Source organism: Martes martes (assembly GCF_963455335.1).
Source record: "Martes martes genome assembly, chromosome: 18".
Classification (NCBI taxonomy): Eukaryota; Metazoa; Chordata; class Mammalia; order Carnivora; family Mustelidae; genus Martes; species Martes martes.
This window is the reverse complement of record NC_137906.1, coordinates 31,228,746-31,240,835: the sequence shown is the minus strand read 5'-3', so window position 1 is coordinate 31,240,835 and position 12,090 is coordinate 31,228,746. Positions and strand designations below refer to the sequence as shown.

The window sequence follows — 12,090 nt, the reverse complement described above, 5'->3', positions numbered from 1 at the left end:
TGTCTGCACAACATCAGAAAGCTTGTTTCCTTGAACGATAATTAGAACATCTCCATGGGAGGGCTAGTTCGTAAAGATGCTCCCTGTGAAACCGCTCCATCCACGCAAACAAGCCAGACGGGGTACCACGACCAGGAGGACAGAGGCTGCTGCTAATTAGACGTGACATCAGCATCCATACTAAGCTGGCCAATTATGTCAGGAGAAGTAAAAGCTAATGAAACTTTCTTTTCGTCTGTGCCAGAAGCTAGAGACTCCATAGGTGAGGTTGGCCAGGAAAGCCCTCTGCCGGAGATCTCGTAGGGAAGGACTTGATTGCCGAAATTCCTTGGAGACAGAAGAATGTGATCGAATAATTAAATAGATAAACAGCATTCTGTTTGTCAGAGGAGGTGTAGTTTTGGGATGGAAGGAATTTGCTTTCCAGTCTGTGACTCTGAGGGGAGCAAAGTCGGGGGGGACCCCCACGTTGGATGGAGGACAGGCCGGGGTCCTGGTTGGTAACATGCTCGGCCCTGTGCTGATATGGGGGCTCCTGTGTTGCTTCCACACCTTCCAGCCAGGGGGCTGGGGCCTGCCCTGTGCCAGAACCTGGCAGGCCCCTTTGAGGCTGGTACAGCATAGGGGTCCCAGGCTCCAATCGCACGGCTGGGGTTTGACTTAGCTCTGCCACTCTCCAGCTGTGTGATCCTGGGCAAGTTCCTTAATGTCTCTGTGCTTCAATCTCCTCCTCCATAAAACTGGGATAATAAAAGTCCTTACCGTGGGCGGGGGTGGGGTGGGGTTGGGGGGGTGGGTGCTGTCGGCAGCATTCAGTGAGTTCATGCACGAGGAGTGGCCGGCCGTGGAGCTGATGTCCCCCCCACCCCCGTGCCTCAGCTTCCTGCCCCCACCCGCACAGCTGACCAGAGGGCAGTTTCTTGTTTCATTGGAGGATGAACCCTAAACACACCGCCTGCTGCTCTGCTCCCCATCACACCCGCCTTCCTTTGCCCCTGCTCCGGCCGCCAGATCCATTCTCACCACCTGTCGTAAGTATCGGCAACCCGGTTATCCCAGAAGTTCGGGAATATAAATCTATTTTTCTAAAGATTTCATTTATCTTACTTGAGAGAGAGAGGGAGAGAGAGAGACCACAAGCACGGGGAGGGAGACGCAGGCTTCCCACTGTGCAGGGAGTCCGACATGGGGCTCGATCCCAGGACCCTGGGATCGTGACTGAGCCGAAGGCAGACGCTTCACCGACCAGGGGCGCCGAGCCACCTGGGACACCCTATAAATCTATTTTTAGGGAGACAATCTGGGAGGCAAAACACATGAGGGGTCGGGGACGGTGGGCCCCTTGTGATGCCCTGCCAGGACCTGGGTGGGGGTGGCAGAGGGAAATGAAACAAATGGTGTTTGACGACGATCAGCATGTTGTTATCACCTACTGTGTACAGATTCTGCACCTACGTACAGTATGCCAATGCATTAAGGACTAATCTCCTTAGTACCCATTTTATAGATCAAGAAACTGAGTCCCCCAAAGAGGACATGACTTGCCCAAGGCCTCAGGGTTACTGGACAACTTTTCCTCCCTGGCCTGGAAGGGGCAGGACATTTTAGAAGCGGGGAGAGGGGCGGGAGGCCATGACAATGATTCGGGGAACTGAGTGGCAGCTGTGGCAGTACGGATGACATTTGCTGATGGCGTGCCTGGCCCTTGGCTAATAACTCCACACACGGTTTCACTTAATCCTCACCCAGGTACCGCGTTTGTCCTCCTTTTACAGGTAAGAGTGGGGGTGAGGTTTGCGGAGGTAACAAATGCTGAAGTCAGCCCGCCATCGGAGGCCCGGATGGGATCTGGGCCCAGAGTCTGCCTGAGGAGCCCCTGCTGTCACCCACTGTGCCAAGGACCCGGGGGCACGGAGGTATTAGCAGCTGTGAGAGACTGGACATGGGGCCTGGGGCAGAGGCAGAGGTCAAGGTTTGCTCTCTGAGTCAAGGCCGATGGCTGGGGAATGTTGCTACTTGCCAAGACAAGGAACAATAGAAGAGAAAGTGTTTGCTGCAGGAAAATGAATTTGATTTTGGAAATGGCCCTGAGCTGCCTTGGGGACACTGTTTCGCTGTCCAGTTGGTTTGGGCTGTATACAGTTTGGAGGCTCAGGCATTCATCTCGTCTTACAAATGGTGGATGTAGGGATGGTCATCACAAAAAGTGATAACGGAGGCTGCTGGTCCTTGATGCTTCCCAAGGACAGAAGGGGCTGTCCGGGACGCAGGGATCATCAATATTTAAACTGTCTCTCTCACGATGAAGGCTGCTTTCTGTTTGCAGGTGCTTGGCACAGGGTGTGGTCCCTATTTGGCAAATGTCTTTGGGAGGGACAAATAGTTGGAAGGAAGGTTCATGGTATGGAGGGCTGCTGAGTGGAGTATGTAAACACATGCGTACAAGAGGTGCCAGGTCCTGGGCCAGGTGGCAAGAACACAGTGTCTCGCTGGCCACTGTTCCTGTCCTCAGGAGTGTGTGATCTTGTCTGACAAACACTGGAGATCAGGAAAGTACAGGACTACATGGTAAGTACAGTACAATTTCATTTAAATGGATTTTCAAAATCTGTGACAGCTAAAATAGGTGCTTAAGGGACACGGTGTTCCAGTTTGGTTGTTTTAAAAGAAGCAAATCCAGAGTCCTTGAAAGATGTTACACGAGATGAAATCATCTAATTTCTTCGGGAAAGCTGGAAGGAAGAGTTTCAAAACCCAAGGAGAGACGTGTCTACAGCACGGTCGTAAGCCACACCCTGCGCGTGCTCTCCTTCGACATCTACAACCCACCCCATATGGCCCAGCTGGAGGCCGGATGGCGACTGGTCCTCCTAGAGAGAGTGGGTCTTGCCTGACAAGACGAAGGTGAATAGCGCATCAGTTCAGAGAGTCTCCCCCACTTCTCAGGGAAGCACACACAGGGAGCCCCTCTGAGATGTGCATCAGCGGGAAGTGGGATATGCCTGCTGGTGGGTCGTCCCGTGGCCCCATCCACGCTCTCAGCCTTATCACCCATCCCATCCTTGCCATTCTTCTCTCATGGCCAAGGCTGTGCTCCCAAGCCTGTTTCTTTGCCCTTCCAACGTCCTTTTCCATGTCTACGTTCCGCCCTGTTCTCGCTCGAGACTGCTTGACCCACACACCTTTCTCCGCTTGCTCTCAGCCTACTCGCCTCCTGAGTTCTCTGGAAAGAGGAGTCTCTGCTGATTCCTGTTCCTTTCTCACTACTCATTTAGCAGCTTGTAAAGTGGCTTTCGTGTACCAGCGAGATGCTCTTTACAACTACCGGTGGGCCCGAACCCTCATCCTAGGGTCTTTTTTTGTGACTGCAGTGGGCGTGGGTTTGTATTGTTGGCATTTCTGGTTCCGGCATGATGGGACTTACGATGGGACAGTCTGTTGGGGGCCTCTGGGAGATAATTTCCTCTTGATAGAAAAAGTGACTCTGGAGGTAGCGTCCCACTCCACCTGCCTTTTCTTCCCATCTTGGAGCACACTTCCGTGAAGACATGATGCTTGGAGCTGGGCCGCCATCTTGTCAGGAGGTAGGAGTCACGGAGCTGTCGACACAGAGCTGACCCACTGAGCTTCTCGAACATCCCAGAACCACCAAAGTCAGGACTCAGGACCAATGCTGTGTGAGGAAAATAACCCCCTTAGTTATCAAGCCCCTTCTGATCTGATAGTGTTACCATCGGCTAGAAGCCTTCCAACCAATGGAATGTGTGCTTTTACTGATGAGGAAACTGAGGTATCGGGAGGTTAGCGAGTCTTGCGAGAGAACCCATGTCCACAGTAAAACCCGAGAGCCTGGATTCGAACCTGGGTCTGTCTTCAGAGGCACAGGAGCTCTGGAGACAAGCGTCACCCACGACAAAATGCCTCAACTTTGTGGAGAAACAGTTTATGTAAAATAAACTGAGCTGTACACATTTAAAACCTCCAATGATTTTTGACAGATTATCCACCTGTGTAACAACTACGCAAAAGCACACAGAACACTTCCATCCCCCCCGAAACTTTCCTTTGGCCACCTTTAGCGGCCGTCCCTTCCTCCACCCCGTTTCCAAGCAACCACTGATCTGCTTTCTGTCACCAAAGGTTAGTCTGCATTTTCTAGACTTGATGTCAGTGGAACGGACTTAAACGTGTGGAGAAAGTGCGACTGCTTTTACTCAGCGTGGTAACTTGGAGTTTCGCCCACGGGATGGCAACAGTAATTCCTTCCTTTTTGTGCTCTGTCGTATCCCATCGTATGAATGTGCCACGCTTAGCTTGCTCATTCAGTTCCTGATGGGTATTTGGGATGTTTCTAGTTTGGGGTTATTATTACGAGTGAGCTGTTAGGCTCAAGTTTCTATATGGAAATATGTTCACATTTTTCTTGGGCAAATCTCCAGGGGTGGACTGGCAGCATCACAGGCAGAAGCGAATTTTTTTTTAAGATTTTATTTATTTATTTGACAGAGAGAGACACAGTGAGAGAGGGAACACAAGCAGGGGGGAGTGGGAGAGGGAGAAGCAGGCTTTCCGCCAAGCAGGGAGCCCGATATGGGGCTTGATCCCAGGACGCTGGGATCATGACCTGAGTCGAAGGCAGAGGCTTTAACCCACTGAGCCACCCAGGCACCCCTCAAGTTCATCATTTTAATTGGGGGTGGAAATAGGGGGGCTGCTAAAAGGAAAAGTTTAAGGAGACCTAAAAGTTAGTTAGGGTTAACTAAGGAGAACTAAAATTGAGTTAGGGTTAACCCTAACTGGTTAACCCACCCAGGCATCCCAGTGAATTTTTTTTTTTTTTAAGAAATTGCCAAACTATGGTCTAACATGCTTAGACCCCTTAATATTTTCAACAAGAATGTATTTGAGTACAGGTGCAGGAGATGCTCTTCCTTGGTTCACCACTCACACTCCTCACTCATCTCATCACTCCTGAAGCTTCTGTTACAAAGGGTGTGGGTTCCCCACCTCGTTCCTCTGCACCCCCTCCTGCTCCCCATGACCAAGCAATTCTGCAACACCAGCTGGGTGTTCTACAAATTACCTCAATTCTGACACTCTCTACCTGGAGATGGTGTCAGATCCCACAGCCTAGGGCTCTCAGTCCCACAAGACTGTCCCCTTTCCCACTTTAGCTGCAAGTCCAGGTTGTCCCCCGTGCTTCTGACTGGTCACTTACAAACTAGAGTTTCCCACAACCCACTCGTGGGGTTTGGTTAATTTGCTCAAGTGACTCCTAGAACTCAGAGAAATATTTCACTTACTAGATTACCAGTTTCTTAGAAGAGGATATAACTCAGGAACAGCCACGTAGGAGAGGCTGTGAGGCTGAGCATTTGTCATGTGCTTACTGGCCATTCATATATTTTCTTTCGTTAAGTAGCTGTTCAAGTATTTTTCCCACTTCTTTTTTCATTAACTATTTTTTAAATTGAATTGTGAACGCTTTACACATTCTGGATACAAGCCTTTTATTTGATAAATGTGTTGCAAATGTATTTTTCAGCCCATGGCTTGCTTGCATTCCATTTTCTTAGTGGTGTCTTTTGAAGAGTGGAGTCTTTATAAAATCCAGTTGGGTGATATTTTGTCTTGTGATTGCTGTTTTCTGTGTTCGTGGAGCATCTGGACTTTTTTGTCTTTTACCAAGTAAGGGAAGTTGTTGGCTTTAATTTTTTCAAGTATTTTCCTGCTCCATTATTTCTTACCTCTCTGGGACACATCTGACCTGCACATTAGACCTTCTGACATTGTCCCACAGGTCCCTGAGTTTTTTTTCCACAAATCTATTTCTCTTTGCCTTTACATTAGCTAATTTCTATTCATCTGTCTTCATGGTCGCTCATCTCCATTCTGATACTAAGCCTATCCAGGGAATTTTAAAGTTTCAGATCCTGTATTTTTTCAGTTCTGAAATTTCTACTTGATTATTTTTATACATCTATTTTTCAGAAGAGATACACTTCCTTGACATTCAATCCATTTGCTTTGGAAATGTAAGCAAACGTTCCACTGCCAAGTGAGCATGAGCATAGCTGCTTCCTGTTCTAATGCTGTAATTCCGGCATCTGGGGCATCTCGGGGTTGGCTGTCTTTTCCTTTGAGAGTAACTCACATATTCTAGTTGTTTTTACTTGTTTATTTTCCACTAGTGATTTTGGATTGCTTTCTGGGCATCATGCACGTTCTGTTGCAGGGAACTAGGATTCTGTTATATTCCTCTGAAGATTGTTGACGTTTTATTTTCGCATCAGCAGGCAGTTAACCTGATGAGACTTCCAGGCTGAGTTCTCTGTTGCCTGCTCAGGGCAGCTGTCTAAATCACACTCAATTCTTTGGGCTTTTGCTGCCCCATCAGTTCTGCTCGTGCACACTCAGGGGTAAGCCAGAGATATGTGTGAAGTTCACACACAGAACTAGGGGATTCCTTATCAGCTGTCTTCCCCTCTGGGATTCCTCCCTCTCCAGCAACACGGGATTCTCTCCCTGGTTTCTCTGGTAGGCAGATGGTGAATTTTTTTTTTTTTAATAATAAAGATATCCATCCATAATGTGCAAAAAGTGCACAAAAAAGGACAAAAAAAAAAAAGACAAAAAGTGTGGGGTGGAGGAAAGAGGGGAAGGTTTGAGTCCCCTGTTTTTTTCCACTCTCCAACTCACCAGGTAGATTTTTTTAGAGACTGTAGTTGTGTGCAAGAGCGCTGGTCTGTGGGGAGCTGAAAGCACTAAACTGCGAGTGAAGCCAATTCCTTTCCCTGTTTGTTCAGTGTGCAGCAGTCTGAACTATTCGGCAAGACTCCCCTTCCCTCTTTGCTGGCTTCCGTCTTTGCCTCTTTTGCTAAAACCAAAATGTTCCCTAAAAGTCTACTTTTTTGGAGTAGGTCTACTCCAGGGTTGCCAAATTTGGTCAGGAATGTCATTCATAGAACATAACCTCTTCCAGCAGCACCCCCAAGAGGCACTTTTCACTTCTTCTGAGTCCCGGACTTGTATTTCCAGCCATCTCTTTCACATTTTCCCATGTAACCCTTCATCTAGAATCAGACCCTTCTCTGGGCTGACTTGCTTTGGTTACTGGCACAGTATTCATTCATTGAGCTGGGCTTAGAATTACTCAGAGTCAAGGACACTTGATCATTACCCCCAGTTCCTTCACTGTGAGTGGGGAACCCAAGAGAACAGTGACGCTGCCAGTTGTTTGCGGCCTTGTTGACAAAACTTGACTTTGAGGACAATCCCAACAGAACTGACACAGGCTTAGGAATGTGGCCTCCTCTCCATCCTTCCGCCCATCGAGTGTTGGCATGGATGATGATATTACGGCATATCCTTGCTCACCTTATTCATTCCACATTCACTGCCAAGTATCCACTGAGCCACCCCACGCCCCAGGCATGGCTTTAGGCATTGGGAGAAGAATGGCTAACGAGTCGGACCGGGCCCACAGGGCTCCGGAGCTTGCATATGGGTAGGGAAATGCTCACGAGTTCGTGAAGCCAGAAAATCTCTTCGTGATGTGCTACAAGAAGCACAAACAAGGTCACATCCAGGGATGAGGCGATAACCACAGAGAAGGTGGTGAGAAGAGAGCACTGTGGGGAGTGATTGTGGAGCTAAGATCAAAATGTGATGGGAGTCAGTTCCCAGTAGAGGAAACACCCGGTACAAAGGGTGTGGGATGTTCGACAAGGGGAGGCCGTACAAAGCTGAGAGGAGGTCTGGGGCAGAGGGAAGGGGCCCTGGGCAGTCGTAGGGAGGAGTCCGAACTTTATGCCACAGAGGTGCCAAGCTTCTTTCGTGAAGAAACTGACTTCTTAAACACAAGTATCAGAACAGATAATGAAAGGTGACTTGTGATTATTCCTGTTCAACTTTATTTACATAGGGTTTTTTTTTAATCTACATAGATCTTTTAGGTTTTATCCAAAGAAAAAAATCCAATCTGTATATATCTGTATATGTATAACGTCTAATGGTAAAGAAATAACAGCAATAAAAAACCCCATTCAAGGAAAGAATTTAGTCAGTAAAATCTTTTCTAGAAAGATGTTAGAAGTCATTATTATTATTATTCTAAGAATCCATATATATATATGTATACACACACACACACACACACACACACACACATATATACCCCTATGAACTCTCTCATGACATAAGACAGTATTTTATGAAGTTATAAAAAAAATCAATATTACCTGTCAAGTACTCTCTTGCATGTGCAACCAAAACTATAAGGTTACGTGAACAAGAAATCAAGAAATCCCTGGTGTCTATCACAGAAAGCTTTTAATAGAACTTGCCTTGACAATTTATTCCTAAATCTTCCTTTGCCCCCCAGCTCAATACAGTATTGCTGCTTAATTTCATGACGGCACAGAGCTGTTTTTTAGGCACTACTTGGGGAATAAGTATTAAGAGTTCAAGCAAATGCAAATGATGTTTTTGGTACTTTTTCTCAAAAGATTTCAATGAGAAGACAGGCTATAATATTCAGCTGTATTATGTGTATATAGGTCCTACAGTTGTATGTAACTCAGTATCCTTTGTAGCATGTAAGGGAAATGGTCCTAGCGTTATTATTTGGGCTTAAAACTAGGGTTTGCCTTGTCTCTATCAGGGACTGATAACCTTGTAATGCTGGAAACCACAAGATATTATGAAACATTCTGTTTGCTCAGTTCCGTAATGTTTACTACCCCTATTCTCCAACCTCAGGGGAAATATGACTGAATTCTAGAGATAAACTTACTTATTTTAAGAGGTGAACATGGTTAGGAATCTCCCTACCTCTGTCCACAAAACCTACTTGAGTCTTGACAATTCAATTTTAGGTCTCCTTAAACTTTTCCTTTTAGCAGCCCCCCTATTTCCACCCCCAATTAAAATGATGAACTTGAGGGGCGCCTGGGTGGCTCGGTGGGTTAAAGCCTCTGCCTTCGGCTCAGGTCATGATCTCAAGGTCCTGGGATCGAGCCCCACATCGGGCTCTCTGCTCAGCGGGGAGCCTGCTTCCCCCTCTCTCTCTGCCTGCCTCTCTGCCTACTTGTGATCTCTGTCTGTCAAATAAATAAATAAAATCTTTAAATAAAATAATTAACTGGTAGGGGAGCACTGGGTGGCACTACTTGCCTTGAGAGAGATGCGGGGGTCCTACTCCTGGGGATGGGAACTGTAAGCAAGGAGCGGGCATCACAGGTCAAAGTGTTTACGGATGTGGGCAGAGCCGGGTCCTGTGGTCCGTTACCGGTTCACCTCAGTCTTCCAGTCTCTGCTGCGGAATATTTTCTGCCTCCAACAATCTGGATGGGCTTTGCCACCCTGGACTGGGTGTGTCTGGGCTTTGCGATCCCAGGGATCAAGTCCCAGGGCTTCCAGCTCACATCGGGTTGTTGGCCAGTCAGGTTGGTCAACGGTGCAGAATTCTGTAATACTGCCACAGGCTGAGCTGGTCCAAACCTCTCATCCACGACAAAGGTTTTCTAGGAAAGAGACGATCGTATTAAGGAGCATGGGCTGGACGGCTGGATTGCCTTGCTTCCCCACTGACAAGCGGTGTGATCTCAGCCAAGCAGCCCCGCCTCTCTGAGCCAAAGTACTTAAACAAGTACCTAGCTCACAATAAATACTCAACACCACAACGCTTAGGATCATGGAGGATTTTATTGATTTCTACAGCATAAGGCACTTATTATTTAATGTGCTTTTTTTTTTTTTAAAGAAAAAGCAATCGTAAGTGAATGCCTTGGTAAATAACTATTATCAGAACAATACACGCTCATCACCAAAATCATTTCTTTCTGAACCAACCGACATCAGGAAATACCGCTGGTTCCTTTAAAAATGGTGAGAATTTCGTATGGTCCCCTGTTCTTCCCGTATCTTTGCCATGTTTTGAATCACTTCTTTTACATTATCAGGTTTGTGGGGAAGGGGACTTAGAAGTTTCATTTCCGTTACTCTGAATTCTCTCCACTCCGCTCCCCCCCAACTCAAGTGCCCCAGTCTACTGAGCCCCTTGCGCACGTCACTCAACGCAGAGGGCCCCGTCGGTCTGTTGGGATTCCTCTTCCCTGTGCCTCCAGCAGCCCCACATCTGCACAGATGACTCTAGCATCTGACTCTGAAAGCCAGCACAAGCCAGGCCCCAGACGCGTGGCTTATTACCTTGTACCGAACTCCTGTTCCTGACCTCTTTGATCCACACCTGCTGTCAAGAAAAATGAATGAGAAGCCAGACTGCGGCAAAATACTAAAACAGGAGTGTTCTAGTTTTGAAATTTTTAAAAATGTTCCTGTGCCAAACACAACGAGCTCGGGTGCACCACTGACCTGTCGCATAATTAACTTCCTGTCTTTTGTTCCTTATGAATTTACATATCCAATTATCCGTCTATTTCATGTCTCACGGTTTTGCTACATCGACTAAAACTTTTTAACAAGGAAGTCTTCTGATTCAATGGACTTTGAAAGTTCGTTTGTAGCTGGTCGTTTGGGTCTGACGGTGCTGGCACTGCCTGGTGCTGTTGTTCCCACCGGGGAGGGAGTGCTGAGGGTCCCCGCCAGATGGAGTAACAGGGGCGCTCACACGGCTGTCGGCAGGCGCAGAGAAGTGGCGGCAAGGGAGCTCCCGTAACAACGGTGCTGATTTTAAACCACCCCTGCTCCTTTGTCAAGGGGCACTGTACCCCCTCGTTCATATCATCAAAGTCGGCGCTAATTTAGATCACGGGGCTGAATGCACCATTTCTGCCCCCACCAGGGTTTCTGCTCTGTTTCTATTCAGAACTCCGCCTCGATGCCCCCTTCTCTGTCCAAGGGGACATGGCGAAGAGGCTTGTAAGCGGAGGGCCATTCCCACTGCACAAGAACGCCCACCTGTGCTGTTGGACGTGACTGTGAACAAACTCAAAATGGACTGAGAGGCGGCTCTTGGGGGGCTTCAGTTCTCGTCTCTGGGAGGAGGATTTTAGAGACGGCCAATGTGTGGGCCAAGGAGGCTCTTCTCGCCTCCCAGAAGGCAGATTCAACTCAGACTAGCATCGACGGCGTCATGACAACAGTAGGAGGGTCAAAATTTAATAGCAAGTGTTGTCTACTCAGTTCCTTGTACAAAGTAACCCACGCGGCTCTGCTAATGGGACACAGTGATCTGTTTCATTAGGAAGGAAAGGTGATGACCTTTGTTTTTGTCTGGCATTCTGGGAGTCGTGCACACAAACTAAGACAATCAGACGCGGTTTGTTCACGGAATTACCAAACACCACACCTGGATATCAAGGTGGGATGGAGGGCGACAGGTAGACTTTTACCATCCGCTACTGGGAAGCAATCTATTTCCCAAGCGGAGCTGAGAAACACATCATTAGGAGGATTGACTCAAACACCGAGGCAGCGAGATTCTGACACCATTTATTCCTTTGTTTTCAGGCTTCCCCCACTCCCCGCTTTTTAAAAGGGAGGGCAGCTCTATTTTGAATATAACTTAGGGTAGGATGATAGGACTCAGCTCTCTGAATGATGCAAAAGGACACAGATATGCCTAGAATATTTTTGTATTTCAACAGGGGCCCGTGCGCAGTGGAAGTGAACCGTGAACAGACTGTCGGTGGCAGTCACTTTTCCTCCATCAGGCCCATGAGATCAGCTTCTATCCCCTTCTCACTCAGCTCATCCAAACTGTAGTATCGGTGAATGATCTTCTTGGCGGTGACCACCACGACTCGGAGCCCGTGGGTGTCTTGGCCCAGCTGGCATCCGATGGCCGACGACACCACCATGTCGAGGTTCTGGTAGGTGCCTCCGGCATTCCGGTGGTAGTGGCCTGAGAACACAGCTGTGACACCTGCGGGGGAGGGAACAAGACATTAGGGGGCCAAGGATTTCCATTTCGGGAATTTGTGGGCTCTGCGAGGACCTTCCTTCTGAGACCAATATGGTATGTTGTGCAATCAAATGCATTAATATCACTCAGTGCATAGTAAGCGAGAAGACTCCATACGTGACATCCAGAATCCTCTCAGGGATAATTCACCAATACAACACCTT

The 12,090-nt window shown here is 47.8% G+C and overlaps 1 protein-coding gene across 4 annotated transcripts in view; it reads right to left on the bottom strand.

Annotated features, from left to right (window-relative positions):
• Window positions 1-11,438: 11,438 nt before the first annotated feature.
• CPPED1 (calcineurin like phosphoesterase domain containing 1) overlaps window positions 11,439-12,090 on the bottom strand; it is a 99,628-nt gene continuing 98,976 nt past the window's right edge. For all 4 annotated transcript variants that reach the window (XM_080829730.1, XM_080829733.1, XM_080829732.1 and 1 more), the window contains one exon: window positions 11,439-11,887. In XM_080829730.1, coding sequence (XP_080685856.1) covers window positions 11,658-11,887 — 230 coding nt within the window. In that variant the 3' untranslated portion in view covers window positions 11,439-11,657. The remainder of the gene's footprint in view (window positions 11,888-12,090) is intronic.